Source organism: Cynocephalus volans, chromosome X (assembly GCF_027409185.1).
Source record: "Cynocephalus volans isolate mCynVol1 chromosome X, mCynVol1.pri, whole genome shotgun sequence".
Taxonomy (NCBI): domain Eukaryota; kingdom Metazoa; phylum Chordata; class Mammalia; order Dermoptera; family Cynocephalidae; genus Cynocephalus; species Cynocephalus volans.
In genome coordinates, this window is record NC_084478.1 from 171,752,124 (window position 1) to 171,778,936 (window position 26,813).

Here is a 26,813-nt window from a genome sequence, read left to right on the forward strand (position 1 = left end):
ACCACTCCCTTCACCCCCACATACACTTTTTGTCAGTATTGTTTCTATCCTATTATCCTGCTGTCCCTGTTACTATTTGGAGTCTGTTCCCAGCATGTCCTCTTTATTGTGGGGCCCTATTGTATAAGGAAGTTGTAAGGTTAGTTGAGGTTTATTTGGCTTACGATTCTGGAGCAGCTGCATCTGGCACGGGCCTCAGGCTGCTTCTACTCATGGCAGAAAGTGGCAGGCAGATCACATGTCAAGAGGAAGCAAGAGAGAGAGAGAGAGAGAGAGAGAGAGAGGGGAGATGCCAAAGTCCTTTTAAACAACCAGCTCTTGTGGGAACTAAGAGTGAGAACTTACTCACTACCTGTCTAGCTACACAACCACGCCAGATGTTGGGCTCTTTTACCTGCTGGTAATCCTGCCGACTGGGCCAATTGTCGAGCTAGGGCTGGGTCTGGAGCTCACAGACCCCTCAAGCCCGTTCACAGACTGGGTCACAAACCCTTCACATGCCAGGCTGGGTCACCAGATCCCTTCACACACAGGTCTGTGAGCTAGGTAACTGGCAAACAGGTCCTTGGGAGCTGCAGGTTGGAAAGCATGGCGGCTTGTGGAGTGGTGGCCACCTGAGGTAGACACCAGCCAAGGTGGTGGCACCGCATGCACACCAGCTCCACCCACACACACAACACACAGTTTGTTTACTGAACCACCTCCAACTGGGCCCCAGGGGAGAGGGCCTGATTAAATTGTTCTATTTTCCCAACACTACCCCACCCCCACCCCCACCCCAGGGAGGATGTAATCTATTCATCAGAGGTCTTCCCCCATGACCTAAACAGCTCCCAATACTGCCACATTGGTGATCAGATTTAGACGTAGGCTTTGGGGGGACAACATATCCAAACTCTGTCACACCTTTTGGCTTTTGTGAATAATGCTACTATGAACACTTTGTGTACAAGTTTTTGCGTTGGCATACATTTTCAATTCTCTTGAGTATATACCTGTACTGTTTTTTGGGGGGGGTTTGGGGGGCGAGGCGGGTATGGAGATCCAAACCCTTGGCCTTGGTGTTATGAACACCATGCTCTAACCAACTGAGCTAACTGGCCAGCCCCCTATCCTGGTTTTTAATGTTGGCGTTTGTGGGGGTTTTTTTAAAGGAACTTGGGGAGATTCAACAACTGCTGCTGTTGCCACCATCTTCCTAAATTTGCCCATTAATTTTTTTTTTAATTTAGAGCCCTAATTAACCTGAAAATTATAAGAAATACTGTGAGGAAGAATGTTAACTCTGATTTTCCCCCAAAGGGGTATCTAATGGTCTCAGCATCATTGAATTTTCAGTCCCTTTTCTCCCTGCAGATTGATTTTCTCAATCTGCCTGGATCCATTTCTGGGTTCTCTTCTGTTACTTTGTTCTATTTGTCTGTTTCTGATCAATATCACAATGACCAGAGGAGCTACTTACAAAAAGGAGTGGGAAGGTTTTCCAGGCCCTGTAACAGCAAGTTCAGAGGCCCTCAAACCAGGACCTAGCTTGAAGGGACAGGAAGCCCAGACCAATGTGACTTTGGTTCTGCAACAGAGGATAAGAGTGATAGATGGTGGGGCAAAGGCTCATGTTGTTAGCTGTGGCAAGGAGTTGGGGTTTCGTGCAGGGTTTCATACAAAAGTGGTGGAACTGATTTCTTTTTGCTGATTCACTCTCTTTTGGATGGTTGTATAATAACACATGTGGTTGGATAAACCATTTTCAAATTAGTTTCTTTTTCTTTTTGGGGACAGGATTATTTGTTATGTTTTTTTTTGTTATTTCTAGTACATTTTTTAGTCTCGTGAGTCACAGGAATTTTTTTGTCTCCCAGCGCGTATAAAAGTTATGTTTATACTGTATTATGTGCAGTAGTGTTATGTCAAAAGAAAATGTATATATCTTAATTTAAAAAATACTTTATTTGGCGAATCATAATCTTTTTGCTGGTGGAGAGTCTTGCCTTAGTATTGATGGCTGCTGACTGATCAGGGTGGTGGTTGCTGAAGGTTGGTGTGGCTGTTTGTGGTATGGATTGATGCTTCCATTCATGGAAGATTTCTCGGTAGCATGTGATGCCGTTTGATAGCATTTTACCCACAGTAGAACTTCTTTCAAAGTTGGAGTCAGTCCTCTCAAACCTTGCCCCTGCTTTATCAACTTAGTTTATGTAATGTTGTGAATCCTGTGTTGTCGTTTCAACAGTGTTCACAGCATCTTCACCAGAAGCAGATTCCATCTCAAGAAACCACTTTCTTTGCTCATTTATGAGAAGCAACTCCTCAGCTGTTAAAGTTTTATCATGAGATTGTAGCAATTCAGTCACATCATCAGGTTCCACTTCTAATTCTAGTTCTCTTGCTATTTCCACCCCATCTGTACTATCTCCACTGAAGTCTTGAACCCCTCAAAGTCATCCATGAGGGCTGAATCAATTTCTTCCAAACTCCTGTGAATGTTGATATTTTGACTTCCTCCCATGAATCACAAATGTTCTTAATGACATCTAGAATGGTGAATCATTTCCACAGGGTTTTCAATTTACTTTGCCCAGATCCATCAGAGGCATCACTATGGCAGCTGTAGCCTTACTGATTCTCCCATTTATTTGCTAACTGTGCTAGTGTAAACAATCTGACCTCTTAACTGTAAAGAAGATAACTCTTACTTCTCCAGGGTTGTTAGGATTAAATGATATGATGTATTTATCTATATTCTCTAACCCAGGGGTCAGCAAACTTTCTTTAAAAGGCCAAATAGTATTTTGGGTTTGCAGACACACTGTCTCTGTTCCAGCTATTCAGTTCTGCCACTGTGGCAGGAGTAAGATTTTATAAGATGATAAATAACATGTTTGGAATGAATACATAAATCAGTAATGGTTGAAAAGAATTGTGAGCTTTTTTACTCATGATAAAACCTCTAGGAATAGTAAAGATCCCTGTGGAAAGTCATTGGTACAGTGGCTGGTATGAGGTGATACAGATTCTGGTAACAACACAAATGTGTTATTCCACTTCCGTGCAGTACTTGAGCCCAGAAGTGGAGCAGCTGGGTTCCAACATAACTTACCTTCCAACAAAAAGGTAACAGTCCGGATTTGGCCTGAGCACTGTAGTTTGCTACAACCTGCCCTAACCTGTAAAGCACTATGTAAATGTTGAGTAATTGTCATGATTTTCTCTCTTCAGGCTAATGTAATGCTTGAATATGATATTGATGAAGCTCAGGCATTGTTGGAAAAGAATTTATCAACCGCCACAAAGAATCTCGATTCTCTTGAGGAAGACCTTGACTTTCTTCGAGATCAATTTACTACCACAGAAGTCAGTATCCTTTTTTTAAAAAGAAGAGGGGGGGGTGGGGAGAAAGATGAAAAAAAATTTTCTTATTGTAACTTCTTAGTTGCATTGCAATGGGAAAAATGTTTTTATTCTTAGGCTAATGTGAGGTTGCAGATTTTATAAGACAATAAATAACGTTTGGAATGAATACTTAAATAAGTTTGCAGATAGAGTGATGAGTTTGAAATGTCAGCAAATTCACATTGGTGAATGAGTACTTTTCTTTCACATATTTTCCCAAGACACCGTTAGAGCTAGTTAAATAGTTTAATCCCACAAGCATTTATTAAGGGGTCTCCTGTGTTCCTGCAACTGCACTGAGCCATACGAGGCATGGAAATCAATGGGAAAAAAAAAGAGTGGCAAAGTCTTTCTCTATTAGAACTGCACTGTAAAACAGCTAAATGATAGTTTCATAGCAAACTATAAATAAATTCACGTATGCCACACCAAGGCAATTTAAAGTTTGGGAAAGACAGATGGGAACTGGAGTTAGTTCAAGGAAGGCTTTGTTTTTATCTAAGAAGATAAAACTTAGGTTGTTTTTAAAGGCAGTGTAGTATTTAGATCAGCAGAGGGAAGAGATGGAGGTGGAATATTCTGGGCAAGGGGAGAACAGGCATTTTAAAACCAAGATCTTTGTTTCTCTTCACTGACCTGTCTCCTCCTTGTTCCTGTCACACTCACCCAAGACAGAAATCTGGGAGTCTTCCTTCATAGTTTTCCCTTCTTACTACCAAGAGTGAACCAACGACCAGATTCTCGTCAGATTTCCCTCATAAATCTCTCTGCCTATTGCTGTTACTCTCTTCTAGAACCTGCACTCAGTAGTTTCCTAATCTCCTCCTTCCATCTGTCTTTCACACTATTGCCAGCATGAATTTACTAAGTCACATATCTTATTTTTATTCTTCTGGTTATGTAGGATATTTCAGTGGTTCCTTGTTGCATGTAAGGGATGCATACAGGCATTCTGTGAAGTGTCCCCAGCCAAATCTCACCTCATGCCACTAACTGATTCTTGCCCTGGCTCTTCCCCAGTGTACCCTGGGTTCCAAATAACCCCAGTTGTTATTCTCTTCACCCCCCAAATGTGCCATACCCTTTGCATTTCTAAACTTTGTTCCTGCTACCTGGAATGATTTTCTCCTTGTTTACGTAGGGTACTTCTTTTTATCCTTCATATCTCACCTCAAGCATCAGATCATTCTCGAACATTTACTAATCTCAGAGTGTTTTGTTGTTCTTCTGTTCCTTCCTTACTTAGCACTTTGCATGTAGTACTTTGTTTTCTTTGCCAACGCATGAGCTCTTTTAGTGTAGGATCTGTACTGTGTCTCTCCTCCAGTGCGTAGCATGTGGGCAGGCGTTTAGTGTTTGGGTTTAAGAAGGCAGGCCTGTTTGTGGCCTCCTTCAAGGATCATCATCTGACTGGTAATTTGGAGACTTCATCCAGTTGTGCGATGATGAGGGCCTAGGAGGGGTGGTGCTTAAGGAAAGGAAAGATGTTAAACGTGAGAGAAAAGACAGGACCCAGTGATTTTAAGATAGTTATAGGAACCAAAAGAAAGGGAATCATCTAAGATGAGTCCTACAAGCTTAGAGAAATGTCATTCATTATTGCTAGTGCTGGTAAAGGTAAGGAAGGTGTACAGACATGTGAGGTAGCTAGAGCAGCCAGTCTGATATGTACTGACTGTTGTACTAGAGTCCGAGCTCTATGAGGGAAAGGACGTCACTTGTCTTACTCAGGACTTTGTACAGTGCCTAGTCAGAAACACGGTAGACGCTTAATAAACTGAATGAATGCCTCGTTAAACCAAATGGAGGGTAAGAAGTAAAATTATTGATAATTGTACTAATTTAAATATTACAAGGCAGGAAATGGGTTGAGCCATCTTTGAGATTTCATGGATGAGGGACCATCTTTAAAATTGTTGAGAGTGTCTAGCACATATTTGTTAAATATATTGCCATAATTGATGAGCTATGCTAAACAATTGTTGATGTGAGGCCTTGACTTGGTTTTGATAGAATTTAATTCCAGTAGTTTGTTAGCAATTGACATAGACAACAGCAGTTGTCACCAGTATTTGTGTATGTGTGATTTCTATGTCTTTGACTCATTGTGTGAGTGAATACTTAGTTATTACATATGTTATCTTTAGAATTATATTCGCGTTTTCTTTGACAATTCTTGCAGATATGGCCAGGGTTTATAATTGGGATGTAAAAAGAAGAAACAAAGATGATTCTACGAAGAACAAAGCATAATGCTAGCAATTAAACATATAGTTCAGTTTTTCAAACATGTTATTTTAAATATTCCAACATTTATCCTTAAAGATTGACATAACTTTGAGTAATTTTTTTAACAGCAAGAATGATTTAAACTTTAAGAAAAGATAAACATCATTTTATTTATGTATAAAAACAAAATTTGTTTCAAATATTTTATGAAATTAGCAATATTTTTTTTTTCACATTTCCCAGCAAAGTTAATGCTGCTTTCATCTTTTTTTTTTTTTTCCCCCCTCTGTCATAAGAAAACTCTTAGCTGAAATGCCTAAAAACTGTGAGGTATGCTGTGGAAGCTGAATGCTGGACACTAGCACAATTTACTCTTTATTGGCTGATCTTACTTTCACTTGATGTGGTTAAACCATTTTAGAAATAGGGAAGACAGTTTGAATATTTGTAAACTTGTTTTTCTTTAGTACATGTGGGACTTTATGGTCCTCTGTTGCTGTTGTTTGCTTTCTGTAAATGGGGTTTCGTGAATTACTGCTTAACCAATAACTATTGTGATATTCTTCACATTTGGGGAAATGGTAATTTGCCTTTCTACATGGTAAGAGGGCTATTGAGACAACGCTTTTTCTAACCCCAAATAAGTGCACAGTGTCTTTGCATTGCCAATGTAAGGGAGATCTTGGCCAATATGAAATAATATTACCCATTCAAAACTCTTTACTAAGGTGATTTTGTATTTCTTAACAGTTCTCTAAGCATCCTGAACAGGAATATTAAGATAAATGTAAATCTGTAATGGTTGAAAGGAATTGTGAGCTTTTTCATTCATGATAAAACCTCATAGGAATAGTAAAAAATCCCTGTGGAAAGCCATTGGTGTAGTGACTAGTACTGGGTGATACAGATTCTGATAAAAATACAAATGTATTATTCCACCTCCATGTAGTAAAAATATACTTGTACAATGTTTTGTACTTGTATTTCATGTTATTAAACCAGTGATGTTAAAACTGTGTCACAGCACTTTTTTTCATGTTACTCTTTTGTCTTAATCCATTTGGGCTGCTATAATAGTATACCATAGACTAGGTGGTTTATAAACAACAGGCATTTATTTCTCACAGTTCTGGAGGCTGGAAGTCCAAGATCAAGGTGCCAGCAGATTTGGTGTCTGGTGAAGGCCTGTTTTCGGGTTCATAGACGGTACCCTCACATGGTGGAAGGAGCAGGGGAGCTCTCTGAGGCCTCTTATAAGGGCAGTAATCCTATATGAAGGCTCTGCCCTCATGATCTACTAACTTCCCAAAAGGCCCCACCACCTAATACCATCACTTTGGGGGTGAGAATTTCAACATAGGAATTTTGGGGAGATACGAACATTCAGACCATAGCATTTTTCTAAAGTTAACATGGGTCTTTTCATATATTTATGAATTTTATTTACTTGTACATATAATTAGCATGTTCAAGAACTTATATTTGTAGAAACAACATAAAATCTTTTTAGAAGGAATACAGATAAGCAGACAATTGAGAAGTTAATCTAGAAGATACCAAAATTCCTTGATTCAGTTTTTCTTTCGTAATTTTAAATTCCCATATTTTAGAATTTGAGTATTATAAATGTCTTGAGATATTTTAGGTGCTGTCTATTCTCCCAGACGTTAGTAGGGTAAATAAGTATATTGGTAAAAATTTGCTCTGAAGGTCTTTATTTTGTCTTAGTTTAAGTCCATGAAAGTCTAAACATGAGTTTTTAGGTAATGCAAGGAATATGAAGAAACAGAGCTCTTTAGAGACATGAATTACAGGACAAAAATTATGTTAATTATTCAGCTAAAAAACCCAGTATATGTCAAGAGTGATATTAGGCTCTGTTAATTAAATGAAAGAAAGATATTTAAATTTTGCTTCTGCCAGATTACTTCTAATTACATTTTCAGAATAACAACCATCCTGATTTGATGTGATATTTTCAAGCTTAGTATTAGTATAGTATATATACTAAGAGAAGATAGGGGCAAAAGGTTGACTATGAAACTTCATAACAAATGTGTTGGATCTTAAATTTTAACTCTTTTCCTTTATAAAATAGATGTTTATTTGAGAAAATTTAGAAAATAGGAAAAAAGGACCTTTAAGTTCCACTTGTAGTCCCCCTTAACATTTCTGTCTTTCTTTTTCTGTGCATAGGTTTTTTAAAAACATAGTTGAAATTATTTTGTCTTTAAATTTTAATCCATCCTACTTTCTTAACATGAAATTTGCCTATTATATAATGCTATTGCATTAACATCATTTTACTAGTTTCATAGTGGTATTCTAATGGGTGAGCCATAGTAAACTTTCATTTGCCTATAATTAGACACTTGGATTTTTTTAAAAAAATGTTTCTCTCCTTCTGAAAGTTCAACGTATTGTTGTGGTCTTTTCTTTCTTTCTTTCCTTCCTTCCTTTCTTCCTTCCTGATGAGTATTGAGGTATGTTGAGGAATGAATGAAGCATTGTTAAAAGACCAACGGGCAAAAGCTTAAGAAGTTGTTTTTGTTCTCATTCTGAAAGCCTGGAATCCTGGGTGTTTTGCAGGTTTGACGATTTAAAACAGACACAAGCCAAACTGATGTTTTCTTTCCTCTAGCTGTTGTTTGTTATGTTTTCTAAATTCCTGTTTTTCTCGTACATGAATTGTGCTTTCTGTCATCCCCTGCTACCTCACCTCTCCTCTTCCACATAGACAGTGACATCTGTAGGGGGAAGCACTTTACTGAAGGCTACACAGCAGCTACATTCACAACCAGGATGAAACCTAGATCTTCCTGACTTTTGGTTGAATTTCCTCCCTTATACCATGATGCCTTGCTCCTTTATTTAGAAATAGCTAATAGCTGAGTTTGGTAAAAATGTTAACTTAAGTACAATTCCTTAATGAATAAATACTCTCCTTTCTCTTTATATTTGCTATTCTCAGCCCTAAACCTCAGTGATACCTTTAAGGGTCTTAAGCCATTTTTTAAAGGTTTGTCTTCGTTGGTTCTAATCCCATACTCTTTTGATAGACATATCTATGCCTGTTTGGTGCTAATATGGGATGGGGTTGCATCACAGCTAGTATTGGGTTCAGTTACACAACTGAACTCCCAAGGAGACCTGGAAAGGCCATATCTGACACCAGTTTACTCTGAAGAACATGGGACAGGCAAGACAGCGTGCCAGGGGACAGCTTTAGACACATTTCCTTCATGGGAATTATCACACCAGTCCCCATAGACTACACAGAATGGTGCAGGAGTCACCCTGGCTTTAGAAGCTATGAGGAACCACAACCTCTTTAACAATCCCTTGTGCATGTGCCATCCCTGAGTCCCGGCAAGGGACAGGGCCCACGAACAACTAGTACACTGCACTCAGGGAGCTCAAGCTGTGGCTCCTAGCAAGTGTTTATGTTCACGCACAGCCTTCCCAACTTGGATGCAGGGTTCCACCCAGGGCATTTTACCAGAAGCAGTCTCACCCAGTCACGGTCCACTTTTATCAGATTTCCAGGGAAACCTAGCTAGAAAGCTGATACAGGGTCAGATCAACACCTCAAAGGAGGAAGGGATTTGGAACACCTCACTCACCCCGTTGGGTCTTGCACAGTCATGGCCCAGTTTTTGACATTAGCTTGCTTCCTTATTCAGTTCCCTTTTATAAGTCCCCTTAGCTAGTAATTACCTCTGCAGAAATGGTAGTAATAATTCAGATATTTCAGTGGGACAGATGGAAGCATTTCTGTATAGGTTAGGTGAAAGAAAGGCATTAGCTGGGATGTCCAAGTAGTTAGATCCCAAAGTTTCTTAATATAATGAATTGAAAAAACCAAACCCCAAACCTTAAAACCTTAAATCCTTAACCCAAAACCAAGTGATGCTATAAATTTAGTGAATCTATGAAGTCATTGCAAAGTACAAGATTTTCAGATTTGTGACCAAAATGAGTCAATAACAAAATTTTTCAGTTTTACATTTTTTATTTTAAGATTTTATAATTACAGCCATTGTCATAGAATAGATCGGCCTGCTAACTAACTGTCTTTTCTATATGTTAATACTTTTCTGTACCTAGGAAGATCCACTTACATGACCAGTTGTGAGAAGACCCTAATTTGAGATTGAAAGTGTCCCAAGCTGGAGAAATTGGTTCACGTATTATGTGCACAGAGCTCCTTTTCTTGTTTGGGCTGTTAGCAGATCACCCAGAGTTTCATCTGCTCATGAAAACTTTGCGAATTGTGCTCTGAAATTCAATTAAAGAACAGACTTTCATTTCTGTCCCTCTCTTATCTGGTGTCAGATTTGGTTATAGCTACATTAAACAGAAAGGATGGGCCTGGTGTGCACAATATTTTTGAACTGTTTATAAAAGATCATGCCTCTTGATCATGGTTTTCAAATTTTATGTTTTAATTCATTCTGTGATAACTGTATTTGCCTTTTGGGGATACTTTATGTGGAGGTAGGCAGTGATGAAACAGGAAATTTCTTCCAAACTTTTTAGTTCCCCAAGTAAACCCGTCTTAGACAGGATCAGTTTTTTTCCCCCAGATCAAAGCTGTGGATTCTAGAGAGTAAAAATGATAAAACTAAAAAGCAAAAGGTCAGTGGATAACAATCTCTTGCCTTTGCCTCAGTTCTCATGTCCCCAGCTACTTCAGTCCATGACTGGACTAGATTGGGCAGTGATTTCTTCTCAGTCCAGTGGTTCAGGTCAATTTAAGAGTAAGATTTTTTAAATTAACTTTTTAAATTGATAAGTAAGAATTGTATGTACTTGTGGTGTAAAACAATGTTTTGATGTATCTATGCATGTATTACATACTTATTTTTTGAGGCAAGAATGCCTAAAATAGACTCAGCAATTTTCAAGTGTACAATATATTTGTATTTTTTAAAATTCTTTATTCTTTATTATTGATTATACTTATTCATGGAGCAAGAACTGACTGTCAGCACCTGTGCCCAAGATGTGGTGAGCAAATCAATGCTACCACCATGACCACCACCTCCAATTGCAATTGTTCCCTGTGTTCCCCACCCAACCTCGCCCCAACCCCCCTGGCAGACCTAGGTCTGTTCTCTTCCTCTGCAAGACCAAAGCACTACTGTGGTCTTTCTTTACTTCCTTCTTTCTCTCTTAGCTCCAACTTCTGAGTGAGTACATGTGGTATTTTTCCCTTTGTGCCAGGCTTATTTCACTTAAAATTTTTTCCAAACTCATCCATGTTGTTGCAAATGGCAGAATTTCATTCTTGTTTATGGCTGAGTAGTATTCCATTGTGTATATATACCACATTTTCCTTATCCAGTTATCTGTTGAAAGATATTTAGGTTGCTTTCATATCTTGGCTATTGTAAATAGAGCTGCAATGAACATGGGAGTGCAGGTATCCCTTCAACATGATGATTTCCATTCCTTTGGGTATATACCCATAAGTGAGATTGCTGAATCATATGGAAGATCTATTTGTAGTTGTTTGAGGAAAACTTCATACTGTTTTCCATAATGGATGTGCTAATTTACAGTCCCACCAACAGTGTAGAAGAGTTGCCTTTTCTCCACATCCTCGTCAGCGTTTGTTATTCTCAGTCTTTTTGATAATAGCCAGTCTGACTGGGGTGAGATGATATCTCATGTGGTTTTGGTTTGCATTTCCCTGATCATTAGTAATGCTGAGCATTTTTTAAGTACCTGTTGGCCATTTGTATGTCTTCCTTTGAAAAATGTTCCTTTGCCCGTTTTTTAATTGTATTATTAGTTTCTTTTTACTGTGTAGTTGTTTGAGTTCCTTGTATATCCTGGAAGTTAATCCCTTGATGTATAGTTTGCAGATATTTTCTCCCATTCAGTAGGTTGTCTTTTCACTCTGTTGATTGTTTCCTTTGCTGTGCAGAAGCTTTTTAGTTTGATTATAATCCATTTATTTATTTTTTCTTTTGTTGTTTGTGCTTCTGGGGTCTTATTCATAAAGTCTTTTCCCACTCCTATTTCCTGAAGTGTTTTCCCTATGTTTTCCTTTAGTAGTTTTATCGTTTCAGGTCTTATATTTATGTCTTTAACCCATTTTGAGTTGATTTCGGTATATGGCAAATGGTAAGGGTGTAGTTTCATTCTTCTGTATATAGATGTCTTATTTTCCCAGCACCATTTATTGAAGAGGCAGTCTTCCCCAATGTATGTTCTTGTTGCCTTTGTCAAAGATCAGTTGGCTATAAGTGTGTCAGTTGGCTGCAAGTTTGTGGGTTGATTTCTGGGTTCTGTATTCTGTTCTACTTGTCCAAGCGTCTGTTTTTATGCCAATACCATGCTGTTTTGGTTACTATAGCTTTGCAGTATAATTTGAAGTCAGGTAGTGTTATGCCTCTGGCTTGATTTATTTTGCTCAGGATTGCTTTGGCTATTTGGGGTCTTTTGTTGTTTCATATGAGTGTTAGGACTGTTCTTTCTATTTCTGTGAAGAATGTCATCAGTACTTTGGTGGGGATTGCATTGAATTTGTAGATGGCTTTGGGTAGTATGGACATTTTCACAATGTTGATTCTTCCAATCCAAGAGCATGATATGCTTTCCACCTTTTTGCATCTTCTTTAATTTCTCTCAGTAGTGATTTGTAGTTCTCATTGTAGATCTTTCACCTCCCTGGTTAAATTGATTCCTAGGTGTTCTGTTTTTTTGATGACTATTGTAAATGGGCTTACTTTCTTGATTTCTTTTTCTGCTAGTTTGTTATTGGAGAATAAAAATGCTATTGATTTTTGGGTGTTTATTTTGTATCCTACAATATTACTGAAATTGTCAATCAACTCTAAGCATTTTTTGGTAGAGTCTTTGGTTTTTCTATGTATAGGACCATGTCATCTGAAAATAGGGACAGTTTTACTTCATCTTTTCCAATCTGGATGCCTTTATTTCTTTTTCTTGCCTGATTGCTCTTGCACTTCTAACACTATGTTAAATAGGAGTGGTGATAGTGGGCATCCTTGTCTTGTTCCTGTTCTTAAGGGGAAAAGCTTTTCCCCATTCAGGATGATATTGGTGGTAAGTTTGTCATATATGGCTTTTATTGTGTTAAGATATTTTCCTTCTATACCTAGTTTGCTGAGAGCCTTTATCATGAAGGGATGTTGATAGGAATAACTACTCCTGCTCGTTTTCTATTTCCATTTGTGTGGTATATCTTTTTCTATCCCTTCCCTATTGGTCTGTTTGTATCTTTACAGGTGAGGTGGGTCTTTTGAAGACAGCATATAGTTGGGTCTAGCTTTTTAATCCATTCAGTCAGTCTGTGTCTTTTGAGTGTGGATTTTAATCCATTTACATTTAGGATTGTTACTGAGAGGTATTGTCACACTCCTGCCATTTTCTTGCTTTCTGCTTAGATGGTTTATGTATCTTTTGTTCCTTTCTTCCACTTTTATTATTCATCTTCGAAGTTTGTGGGGTTTTTGAGGTGATAAGATTTTTTTTTCCTTCCTCTTTGCATTTTTGTTTTACCAATGGGTTTTGTTCTTTCTTGTGTGTTTGTGGTGGTGATTATCATTTTTTGGATTCTAGATGTAGGCCTCCCTTGAGAATTTCTTGCAGGGCTGGCCATATGTTGATGAACTCCCATAGTTTTTGAGAAATACACTATTTCTCCCTCATTTCTGAAAGATAGCTTTGCTGGGTATTGTATTCATGGCTGGCAGGTTTTTTCTTTTAGTATTTTGAATATGTCATCCCATTTTATACCTGTCTACAGAGTTTCAGTTCAGAAGTCTGCTGTTAGTCTAATGGGGGCTCCCTTATAAGTGACTTGATGCTTTTCTCTTGCTGCTTTTAGGATTCTCTCTTTGTCTTTGAGCTTTGCCAGTTTGACTATAATATATCTAGGAGAGGATCTTTTTGGATTGAGTCTGTTTGGGAATCTTAGAGCTTCCTGGATCTGAAGGTCTGTGTTTCTCCCTGTATCTGGGAAGTTTTCCATTATTTCATTAAATAGATTTTCAATACCTTCACCTTTCTCCTCCCCTTCTGGAACATCCATGATTCGACACTTGAGGTTGTCTGCTAGCTCCTTCAGACTTTCTTCAATTTTTAAATTCTTTTTTCCTTTTTTTTTGTCTGTCTGGGTTATTTCATAAAGAATGTCTTTGAGATCAGAGATTCTTTCTTCTGCTTCTTCTAATCTGCTGTTTAAGCTCTCAGTTGTGTTTTATTTATTTATTTTTTAAAATTTCATTGAATGAATCCTTTAGTTCCAGGGTTCTGTTATATTCTTTTTTAAGGTATTAATCTCTTTGTAAATTTCCTCCTTAATATCCTGGATATTTTTTCCTGTCTTATTGTGTTTTCTAACTGAGTCTTTTCTTATCTCATTGAGTTTCCTTAAGATAGTTACTTGGAATTCCTTTTCATTTGTTTCAAGGGTTTTCTGTTCTGTAGGGTCTGGTACTTGAGAATTACTATATTTCTTTGGTGGTGTCATGTTTTCTTGTTTTTTCATTCTTCTATTATTTCTACATTGAGTTCTGGTTATCTGGTAGATCAGTTGCCCCTTCTATTACTCTGGAGTGTACTTTGAGAAGAAAGTCTTCCTCCTCTTTTTTCCAGGCTCCTCTGGTGACTCTCCTTGTGTCAATGCAGTTAAATATGCAGCAGGCCATCTACATAGGGATCATGGTTGCTACTGTTGTGACTAGTTATCCTTGCAGCCATTGAAGCTGTGATGATGGCTATTGTGGATTACCTCCTTGTAAACAGTATGGAGCCTCCCAATCTGGTCCCAGTGGGTGGGTGGTGCTGAATCCTCCTTGTTGGCTGGCGACAGGCAGGCTTCCTGGGGCCTCCTTTTTCCCTGTTGTGTGGCCCTGGTCCCAGTGGGCAGGCGGTACACTGGGTCCTGCCTTGTTGGCAGGCATGCGGGCTTCTCAGAGGCAGCTTTTTCCCTGCCTGTGCGGCCCTTGTCCTGGCAGGTGGGTGGCATGCTGGGTTCTGCCTTGGTGGTGGGAGGTGGATGGGCTTCCTGGGGGGCAGCTTTTTCCCTTCCTGTGCAGATCCCATCCCAGTGAGCGGGCAGAACAGTGGGTCCTCAATACATTGTCATTATCTCTAGTCACCATGATGTACAGTAGATCTCTTGAACATATTCCCCCAAAATGAAATTTTGTGTCCTTTGACAAACGTCTCTCCAACCCTCTCCCCCACATTCCCAGCCTCTGGTAACCACCATTTTACTCTCTGTTTCTTTGACTTTTTAAAATTCCACATATGAGTGAGATCAAACGATATTTATCTTTCTGTGCCTGGAATATTTCACTTAACATGATGTCCTCCAGGTTCATCCACGTTGTTGCAAATGACAGGATTTTGTTTTTAAGCTGAGTAGTATTTCATTGCGTATATTTTCTTTATCCATTTATTCATTGATGGACACTTAGGTTGATTCCATATCCTGGCTCTTGTGAATAGTGCTGCAGTGAACAAGGGAAAGCAGATATCTCTTCAGCATACTAGTTTCATATCCTTTGTATATATACCTAGTAGTGGGATTGGTGGATCATATGGTAGTTCTGTTTTTAATTTTTTAAAGAACCTTCATACTGTTTTTTTATAATGACCATACTAATATATATTTCCACCAGCAACATACAAGAGTCCCATCTTCTCCACATCATCACCACACTTATTTTCATCTTTTTGATAATAGCCATTCTGACAGGTGAGAGGTGATATCTCATTGTGGTTTTGATTTGGTTTTCCCTGATGATTAGTGATGTTAGGCATTTTTTATATATACCTGTTGGCCATTATGTCTTCTTTTGAGAAATGTCTATTTAGATCCTTTGCCTATTTTTTAATTGGGTGATTTGGTTTTTTTCTATCAAGTTGAGTTCCTTATATATTTTTGATGCTAACTCCTTATCAGATGTATAGTTTGCAATTATTTTCTCCCATTCTGTAGGTTGTCTCTTCACTCTGTTGATTGTTCCCTTTGCTGTGCGGAAGCTTTTTTGTTTGATGTAATCTCTTTTGTCTATTTTTGCTTTTGTTGCCTGTGCTTTTGGTGTCATATTCAAAAAATTATTGCCCAGACCAATGTCATGGAGCTTTTCCCTTATGTTTTCTTATTATAGTTTTACAGTTCACATCTTATGTTTAAATCTTTTTTTTTTTTTTTTTGGATATTTTTTGAGATTTTTGGAATATTTGCATTTTTGCTTACCAATTGAGCATCCCTAATTCGAAAATCTGAAATCCAAAAGGCTCCAATGAGCATTTCCTTTGAGTGTCATGTTGGCACTCAAAAAGTTTTGGATTTTGGAGCATTTCAGATTTTGGATTTTTGGATTAGGGATGCTCAACTTGCAGCGTATATCTTCAGTGATTATTGTCTAACAAGTTAGTGCATTCAGTATATTTACTTATATACATCTATATTTAAATTTTAATATGATCATGTAGAAAATCTGCAATTAGAAAAACTTAATACAAGAAGAAATTAGACATATTTTAGTAAACGTCCTAGGGACATTCGGAATTACAAGAAAAGTTTGCCCATATGTATGACAAAATGTATCTTAAAAGGGGCATATTTTGCAATGTGAAATTTTATTGGGAAGATTTCATCAATACCATGCCTGTTTTGTTTAATGTAAGAAAATGGGTCTCTTTATTATCCTCAAAGGAAAAAAGAAAAGTAACTTTTAGTGTTAATTGTATGTTACAATTATTAATACCAGGTGGATAATTAACTGGCATGTGATACATATGGAAACTTACAAAAATCTGTTGCGGAGTGGGAGATGGGAAGCAGAAATGCTATGAGCTGACTTGCTTCTTACTGTTTCATCTGGTTTTTCCAATTCAATGAAATTGAACTTTCAGAATCAATTTTGTTATAACATTGCACCCGTATTTATTGCTAGAGAGCTGTAAAAGGTTATGTGATGATTTTTCCCATGTGTTTTTTCCACATTAAGAAGGATTTTCTCTTCTGTTCAGTTTGGGACAAGGCTTGGAGAAGACATTTTGTATGCTAGTTAAAATTTAAAACATGTTTTTGAGATATTTTCCTAAGTTTCTCTTTGGGTCTTTGGTTAAAGTATGCTGTATAAGTTTTAAAAACTTTCTTAGAATATTCTTAAATCCTTTTCTTTTTTAAAAAACGATTATATTTGTAGTCTATTTGAAGCATTAGCTATTGAGATTAGAAGTTCAGAAAGTTAAAATTAAAGAGAAAAAATAATTCTTTTTACATGTTTTATATTGATATATGTTTTCCATTCATATAAAATTTAAAATCATAGAAGTGTAACTTTAAACTTGTGACTAATTACCAATATATTCTTATCGTAGCTAATTCTCTTCAGTAATATAATTCTCATGAAATGTTAATAGCTTTTATTGAAAAGATGGAGTAGTGAGCCCTGAGTGATCTGATTGCTCAGACTCCCTCATTTTCTAGGACCTTTCCCACCACCTCATGGTTAAAGTGAGATCTGCCATGTTCCATCAGTGATCCTGCCTCCTGGCTGGGAGGATTGACCCAGAGGGAGACGGCTGACCGAAGCTGGGCCAGAGTCCTCTAAGAATTTGGAATTGATACTTAGGGCCCCTCAGTCTAGCTCTAAAATCATCATCACTCTGGAAATGTTGGCAGCCATGTTTTACCATGTGAAGTAAAACACTGAAAAATCTACTCTGCCACAGGAGGGAAGAAGGAAGCAGATGGGCATAGTAGCAGAGATTAAAGATGACGAGAGACTTAAACAGACACATGGAGGGGATGGAGAAAGGGGAAGACGGGGGCGGGTAACAAATATATGGGGAGAGGAGAGGAGATGGCGAAGGGAGGGGGGTGTTAACGGGACCAGGAGAAAAGAGAATGTGAACAAATTAAATTTCCAGGACATCGGTTCCTTGTTCTTGTTTTCTCTTATGACCTTGAATTCTATGAGACACTCCTGTAATCTTTATAAAAATTCTTTTTGCTTCAGCTACCTCTAGTCAGATTCCATCCTTGCAGCCAGGAGTCTTAACCAAGTAAACACTTGCATTTTTTAGGATACGTGCTGGTGGTTCTACGTCAGACATCAGTTAATTCTTACAGTATTGCAAGATAGGTATTATTTCTCCAGAAAAAAATGATAAAACTCAGGCTTCTTTTTTTTTTTTTAAACTGGGCAGAAAACAATCACAATTTATTCCATAAACACATTGTTTTTTTTTTTTTTTTCTTAATTTAATTTTGTCGATATACAATGTGGTTGATTATTGTAGCCCATTACCGAAACCTCCCTTCCTCCTCCCTCTCCCCCCTCCCACCCAACAATGTCCTTTCAGTTTGCTTGTTGTATCAACTTCAAATAATTGTGGTTGTTATATCTTCTCCCCCCCCCCCGGTTTGTGTGTGTGTGTGTGTATGTGTGTGTGTGAATTTATATATTAATTTTTAGCTCCCTCCAATAAGTGAGAACATGTGGTATTTCTCTTTCTGTGCCTGACTTGTTTCACTTAATATAATTCTCTCAAGGTCCATCCATGTTGTTGCAAATGGCAGTATTTCATTCGTTTTTATAGCTGAGTAGTATTCCATTGTGTAGATGGACCACATTTTCCGTATCCACTCATCTGATGATGGGCATTTGGGCTGGTTCCAACTCTTGGCTATTGTAAAGAGTGCTGCGATGAACATTGGGGAACAGGTATACCTTCGACTTGATGATTTCCATTCCTCTGGGTATATTCCCAACAGTGGGATAGCTGGGTCGTATGGTAGATCTATTTGCAATTGTTTAATGAACCTCCATACCATTTTCCACAGAGGCTGCACCATTTTGCAGTCCCACCAACAATGTATGAGAGTTCCTTTTTCTCCGCAGCCTCGCCAGCATTTATCGTTCATAGTCTTTTGGATTTTAGCCATCCTAACTGGGGTTAGATGGTATCTCAATGTGGTTTTGATTTGCATTTCCCGGATGCTGAGTGATGTTGAGCATTTTTTCATATGTCTGTTGGCCATTTGGATATCTTCCTTAGAGAAATGCCTACTTAGCTCTTTTGCCCATTTTTTAATTGGGTTGCTTGTTTTCTTCTTGTAAAGTTGTTTGAGTTCCTTATATATTCTGGATATTAATCCTTTGTCAGATGTATATTTTGCAAATATTTTCTCCCACTCTGTTGGTTGTCTTTTAACTCTTTTAATTGTTTCTTTTGCTGGCAGAAGCTTTTTAGTTTGATATAATCCCATTTGTTTATTTTTCCTTTGGTTGCCCGTGCTTTTGGGGTCGTATTCATGAAGTCTGTGCCCAGTCCTATTTCCTGAAGTGTTTCTCCTATGTTTTCTTTAAGAAGTTTTATTGTTTCAGGGTGTATATTTAAATCCTTAATCCATTTTGAGTTGATTTTAGTATACGGTGAGAGGTATGGATCTAGTTTCATTCTCCTGCATATTGATATCCAGTTATCCCAGCACCACTTGCTGAAGAGGCAGTCCCTTCCCCAGTGAATAGGCTTGGTGCCTTTGTCGAAGATCAGATGGCAGTAAGTGTGTGGGTTGATTTCTGGATTCTCTATTCTATTCCATTGGTCAGTGTGTCTGTTTTTATGCCAGTACCATACTGTTTTGGTTATTATAGCTTTGTAGTATAGCTTAAAGTCAGGTAGTGTTATGCCTCCAGCTTTATTTTTATTGCTCAGCGTTGCTTTGGCTATGCGTGGTCTTTTGTTATTCCATATAAATGTCTGGATAGGTCTTTCCATTTCTGAGAAAAATGACATTGGAATTTTGATGGGGATTGCATTAAATTTGTAAATCACTTTGGGTAGTATGGACATTTTCACTATGTTGATTCTTCCAATCCAAGAGCATGGGATATCTTTCCATCTTCTTGTATCCTCTCTAATTTCTCTCAGCAGTGGTTTGTAGTTCTCATTATAGAGATTTTTCACCTCCTTGGTTAACTCAATTCCTAAGTATTTTATTTTTTTGGTGGCTATTGTAAATGGGCAGGCTTTCTTGATTTCTCATTCTGCATGTTCACTATTGGAGAAAAGAAATGCTACTGATTTTTGTGTGTTGATTTTGTATCCTGCTACTGTGCTGAAATAATTTATCACCTCCAAGAGTTTTTTTGTAGAGGCTTTAGGCTGTTCAATATATAGGATCATGTCATCTGCAAACAGGGGCAGTTTGACCTCATCTTTTCCAATCTGGATACCCTTTATTTCCTTCTCTTCTCTGATTGCTCTGGCTAGTATTTCCAACACTATGTTGAATAGGAGTGGTGAGAGTGGGCATCCTTGTCTAGTTCCTGTTCTTAAAGGAAAAGCTTTCAGCTTTTCCCCATTCAGGATGATATTGGCAGTGGGTTTATCATATATGGCTTTAATTATGTTGAGATACTTTCTGTCTATACCTAACTTATAGATGGTCTTCATCATGAATGAGTGTTGAATTTTATCAAATGCTTTTTCAGCATCTATAGAGATGATCATATGGTCCTTGTGTTTGATTTTATTAATATGGTGTATCACATTTATTGATTTGCGTATGTTGAACCAACCTTGCATCCCTGGGATGAATCCCACTTGATCGTGGTGAATAATTTTACGCATGTGTTGCTGTATTCTGTTTGCTAGTATTTTATTGAGGATTTTTGCATCTATATTCATCAAAGATATCGGCCTGTAGTTTTCTTTTTTGGTTATATCTTTACCTGGTTTTGGTATCAGGATGATGTTTGCTTCATAGAATGAGTTTGGGAGATTTGCGTCCATTTCAATCTTTTGGAATAGTTTGTAAAGAATTGGTGTCAATTCTTCTTTGAATGTTAGGTAAAATTCTGCTGTGAATCCATCTGGTCCTGGGCTTTTCTTTGTTGGGAGCTTTCTGATAACAGCTTCAATCTCCTTTATTGTTATTGGTCTGTTCAAATTTTCTACGTTTTCATGGTTCAGTTTTGGGAGCTTGTGTGTGTCCAGAAATTTATCCATTTCCTCCAGATTTTCAAATTTGTTGGTGTATAGTTGCTTATAGCAGTCTTGAATGATTCCTTGTATTTCAGATGAATCAGTTGTAACATCACCTTTTTCATTTCTAATTTTTGTTATTTGAATCTTCTCTCTTCTTTTTATTGTTAGCCATCCTAATGGTTTGTCTATTTTATTTATCTTTTCAAAAAGTCAACTTTTTGATTCATTGATCTTTTGTATTGTTTTTTGGGTTTCAATTTCATTAAGTTCTGCTCTGATCTTAATGATTTCTTTCCGTCTGCTAACTTTAGGTTTGGATTGTTCTTGTTTTTCTAGATCTTTAAGGTGAAGTGTTAGGTTGTTCATTTGCCATCTTTCCATTCTTCTGAGGTGAGCATTTAATGCAATAAATTTCCCCCTTAATACTGCTTTTGCAGTATCCCATAGGTTTTGGTATGATGTATCATTATTTTCATTAGTTTCAATAAATTTTTTGATTTCCTGCTTGATTTCTTCTTGGACCCATATGTCATTAAGTAGAATGCTGTTTAATTTCCATGTGTTTGTATAGTTTCCAGAATTTTGTTTGTTATTGATTTCTAGTTTTAATCCATTATGGTCTGAGAAAATACATGGGATAATTCCAATTTTTTTGAATGTGTTGAGACTTGATTTGTGACCTAATATGTGATCTATCCTGGAGAATGATCCATGTGCTGATGAGAAGAATGAATATTCTGAGGTTGTTGGATGGAATGTTCTGTAGATATCTGCCAAGTCCAATTGGTCTAGAGTATTGTTTAGATCTTGTGTTTCTCTGCTGATTCTTTGCCTAGATGATCTGTCCAATATTGACAGTGGGGTGTTCAGGTCCCCTGGTATTATGGTGTAAGTGTCTATTTCCTTCTTTAGGTCTAATAGAGTTTGTTTTATAAATCTGGCTGCTCCAACATTGGGTGCGTACATATTTATGATTGTTATGTCTTCTTGATGGATCAGTCCTTTTATCATTATATAGTGTCCCTCATTGTCTCCTGTTATGCTTTTTAGTTTAAAGTCTATTTTGTCAGATATAAGAATAGCTACTCTAGCTCATTTTTCTTTTCTGTTTGCATGGTAAATCTTTTTCCATCCTTTCCCTCTTAGTCTATGTGAGTCTTTATGGGTGAGGTGGGTCTCTTTAAGGCAGCATATAGTTGGGTCCTCCTTTGTAATCCAGTCAGCCAGTCTGTGTCTTTAGATTGGGGAATTTAAGCCTTTTACATTAAGCATTGTTATTGAAAAGTGTTGATTTATTCCTAGCATTTTATTGATTGTTGTTTTGTTGTCTTAGGTGTCTTTTGTTCCTTGCTTTCTGATTTACTGTTTGTTTTCTGTGTTTGTTGGTTCCTTGGGTTGTAGATAGCCTTTTTGTTTGTTTTCTCTTCATGAATGCCATTTTTATTATACTAGTGGGTTTAGATTTTTCTTGGGTTTTTATGGCAGTGGTAGTTATTTTTCAGGAACCAAACCCGGTACTCCCTTGAGAATTTCTTGTAAGGGTGGTCATGTGGTGGTGAACTCCACAGTTTTTGTTTGAGAAATATACTATTTGCCCTTCATTTCAGAAGGATAGCCTTGCAGGGTAGAGTATTCTTGGCTGACAATCTCTGTCTTTTAGTATTTTGAATATATCATCCCATTCCTTTCTGGCTTTTAGGGTTTGTGATGAAAAGTCTGATGTTAGCCTGATTGGGGCTCCCTTATAGGTGATTTGACGCTTCTCTCTTGCAGCTTTTAAGATTCTCTCTTTGTCTTTGAGTTTTGCCAATTTGACTATAACATGTCTTGGAGCAGACCTTTTTGGGTTGAATATGTTTGCAGATCGTTGAGCTTCCTGGATCTGAAGTTCTGTGATTTTTTCCTATACCTCAGAAGTTTTCTGCCACTATTTTGTTGAATATGTTTTCAATGCAATCTCCTTTTTCCTCCCCTTCTGGAATACCCATGACTCGGATATTTGAGCACTTAAGGTTGTCTGATAATCTCTCTCAGATTTTCTTCAATGCCTTTGATTCTTTTTTCTTTCTTTCTGTTTGCTTGTGTTATTTCAAACATCCCATCTTCGAGTTCAGAGGTTCTCTCTTCAACTTCCACAAGCCTGCTGGTTAAACTCTCCATTGTGTTTTTTATTTTGCTGAATAACTTCTTCAGTTTGGCAAGTTCTGCTACATTTTTTTTCAGGGCATTGATTTCCTTGTACATTTCCTCTTTCAGGTCCTGTATACTTTTCCTCATTTCATCATGATGTCTAGCTGAGTTTTCTTGTATCTCATTCAGTTTCCTTAGAATTATCACTCAAAATTCCTTGTCAGTCATTTCAAGGGCTTCTTGTTCTATAGGATCTAGAGCTTGAGATTTATTATCTTTTGGTGATGTACTTTCTTGATTTTTCATATTTCTGGTATCTTTTCTTTGATGTTTATTCATTGTGGCAGGGGTTTTCACAGTCCACAGGTTTGACACTATTGACTGACTAAGATGTTGTTGTGGTTGCCAATTTGGTATGGCTACCTCAGTGACTACTCAGTTGGCCACTAGTGCCTTGCCTGTTTTGTTGCCTCAGGTCTTGGGCCTCTCCTGGGAGCCATCTCTCTGGTCAGCTTGGACTCTGCCGGGCTGCTGGGTCACGGGGCGGTACCACAGGGTGTGTGGTGTCTGCTGAGCGTAGTATTCTGTCGGGTCCTCCCGCTGCCTGCCTTCTCCGTCCTGCTTACAGTTTCAGAGGCTGGGAAGTTCAAAGTCCAGGGAACACCTCTGGTGAGGGCCTTTTTCTTGGCAGTGGCCAGTTTCTGAGGCTGGGAAGTCCAAAGTCCAGGAAACACATCTGGTAGAGTTCTTTGGTGTCCCAATCTTGGCCCGCCAGTTAACTCAGTTGGTTGGAGTACATCCTTGTAATGCTGAGGTCGTAATTTTGGATCCTGGAATCTCTATTATTAGAAATATTAGCTTGAAGATGAGAGGCAAGGGTACAGTTCCTGCTAATTCCTGAGAAAAGGTTAATGGTTTTAAAAAATATAAGATGTGCACCAAAAGGTATCAGAGGTCAGGAAGGTCTGTAATTTCTGAGACCTGTAAACTGATTGTTTTTTTGTTTTCGTTTTTTTTTCTAATCTTTAATCTATGTTGAGTTGTTTTTTGTATATGGTATGAAATGAGGGTCTATTTACATTCTTCTAAGTGTGGATATCCAATTTTCTCAGTACCGTTTATTGAAGATAGTTTCCTTTCCTCATTTTGTGTCCTTGCCACCTCTGTCAAAAATCAATTAACTGTTAATGTATGGATTTATTTCTGGGTTCTCTATTCTGTTCCATTGGTCTGTATGTCTGTTTTTGTGCCAGTACCATAATGTTTTGATTACAATAGCTTTATAATATATTTTGAAATCACAGAGTGTGATGCCTCTGGCTTTGTTCTTTTTGCTTAAGATTTCTTTGGCTATTCAGAGTCTGTTGTGGTTCCATGTGAATTTTAGGATTGTTTTTTCTATTTCTGTGAAAAATGTCATTGAGATTTTGATAGGGTGTGCATTGATTCTGTATATTAACTATGGACATTTTAACAACATTAATTTTTCCACTCCATAAATACGGATTATCTTTCCATTTATTTGTGTCTTTTTAAATTTTTTTTTATCAGTTTTATAGTTTTCAGTGTACATATCTTTCATCTATTTGCTTAATTTTTTTTAGTCTTTTTTGTTTTATTTTTCTCCTTGCTTAAATTTATTCCTAAGTGTTTTATTTTTTGTTAGCAATTAAATGAGATTGTATTCTTGATTTTTTTGATAGTTAGCATATAGAAACAGTACTGATTTTTGTATGTTGATTTTGTATCCTGCAACTTTCTTGATTTTCTTTATCAGTTTTAACAGTTTTTTTGTTGTCTTTAGGGTTTCTGTATATAAGATCATGTGATCTGCAAACTGACACAATTTAACTTCTTCCTTTCTATTTTGCATGCCTTTTATTTTTCTATTTGCCTGATTGCTCTATCTATGACTTCTATTACAATGTTAAATAAAAGTGTTGAGAATAGGCATCCTTGTCTTGTTCCTGATCTCAGAGGAAAACCTTTCAACTTTTCATTGTTCAGTATAATGTTAGCTGTGGGCTTGTCATACATGGCCTTTATTGTATTAAGCTACATTTCCTCTTTACTTAATTTGTTGATACTTTTATTATGAAAGGATGTTGAATGTTCTTGAATGTCTTTTCTGCATTTGTTGAGATGATCATATGGTTTTTGCCCTTCATTTCGTTAATATGATGTATGATATTTATTGATTTGCATACATTGAACCATCTTTACATCCCAGGGATAGATTCCACTTGATCATGGTGAATGATTTTTTATAAGGTGCTGTTGAATTCGATTTACCAGTATATTGTTGAGGATTTTTGCATCTGTGTTCATCAGGGCTATTGGCCTGTAATTTTTTTTTTTTTTAAAGATGACCGGTATTGGGGTCCCAACCCTTCACTTGGTGTTGTCAGCACCATGCCAACCCAGTGAGCTAACCAGCCATCCCTATATGGGCTCCAAACCCGTGGCCTTGTTATCAGCACCACACTGTCCTGAGTGAGCCACAGGCTGGCCCTGGCCTGTAATTTTTTTGTTTGTATTTTTAGTGTCCTTGTTTGGCTTTGGTATCAGGGCAATACAAACTCTTTTGGAAGAGTTTGAGAAGGCTGATAGCAGTTTTTCTTTAAATGTTTGGTAGAATTCCGCAGTGAAGTCATGAGGTCCTGGGCTTTGATGGGAGACTTTATTCCTGATTCAATCTTCTTACTCATTATTGGTCTATTTAGATTTTCTATTTCTTCATGATTTACCCTTGATAGGTTTTATGTGTCTAGGAATTTATTTATTCTAGGTTATATATTTTATAGGCATATAATTATTCTCATCAATCTGTTATGATCCTTTGTATTTCTGTGGTATCACTTATGATATGTTCTCTTTCATTGCTGATTTTATTTATTTGAATATTCTCTTTTTTTCTTCAATTAGTCTAGCTAAAGTGTTGTCCATTTTGTTGATCTTTTCTATTGTTTTTATAGGTTCTATACTTATTTCTGCTCTGATCTTTGTTATTTCCATCCTTCTACTAACTTTGGGCTTGGTTTGCTTTTGCTATTTTGGTTCTGTGAGGTGTAAGTTGAGGTTGTTTATTTGGGATCTTTGTTTATGTAGGAGTTTATTGCTTTAAACTTTCTTATTAGAACTGCTTTTGCTGCATCCCAGTAATTTTGGTATGCTGTATTTCCATTTTCATTTGTCTTAAGATGTTTTTAAATTTCCCTTTTAATATTTGACCCATTGGTTGTTTAGGAGCTTGTTGTTTAATTTGCACATATTTGTGAGTTTTCTGAAATTACTTTATTATTGATTTATAGTTTTATACCATTGTGGTTGAAGAAGATATTTGATTTGATCTCAGTGTTCTTAAGACTTGTTTTGTGGCCTAACATATGGTCTATCCTAGAGAATGTTTCATGTGTGCTTGAGAGGAATGTGTATTCTGTTGCTGTTCGATGGAGTGTTCTATATATGTCTGTTAGGTCTCTTTGGTCTAAAGTGTAATTCAAGTCCAATGTTTCATTATTGATTTTCTGTCTAGATCTGTCCACTACTGAAAGTAGGATATTGAAGTCTCCTACTATTATTGTCTTTCTCTTCAAAGGTATTAATATTTGCTTTACATATTTGTGTGCTCTGATTTGGGGTATGTATATATTTACAATTATTATATTTTCTTGATGAATTGATCCCTTTATCATTATATAATAACCGTCTTAGTCTCATTTTATACTTTTTGATTTAAAGCCTATTTTATCTGATATAACTATAGGTATCCCTGCTGTATTTTGTTTTCTCTTTACATGGAATATCTTATATCTTTTTCTCTCCTTTCACTTTCAATCTATGTGTGTCCTTGAATGTGAATTGAGTCTTGTCAGAAGCATATAATTGGGGCTTTTTAAAAAAAATCAATTTGGCCACTGTATGTCTACTGATTGGAGAATTTGATCTACTTACATTCAAAGTAATTATTGATAAGTAAGGATTTAGTACTGCCATCTTGTTAATTGTTTTCTGGTTGTTCTGTGGATCCTTTGCTCTTTTCTTCCTCTTTTACTGTCTTCTTTTGTGAT

General features: G+C 37.1%; 1 protein-coding gene across 1 annotated transcript in view; it reads left to right on the forward strand.

The window, feature by feature from the left end:
- VBP1 (VHL binding protein 1) overlaps positions 1-6,632 on the forward strand; it is a 28,008-nt gene extending 21,376 nt beyond the window's left edge. The window contains exons 5-6 of the mRNA XM_063083845.1: positions 3,217-3,355; positions 5,573-6,632. Coding sequence (XP_062939915.1) covers positions 3,217-3,355; positions 5,573-5,643 — 210 coding nt within the window. The 3' untranslated portion in view covers positions 5,644-6,632. The remainder of the gene's footprint in view (positions 1-3,216; positions 3,356-5,572) is intronic.
- The last annotated feature ends 20,181 nt before the right edge of the window (positions 6,633-26,813 follow it).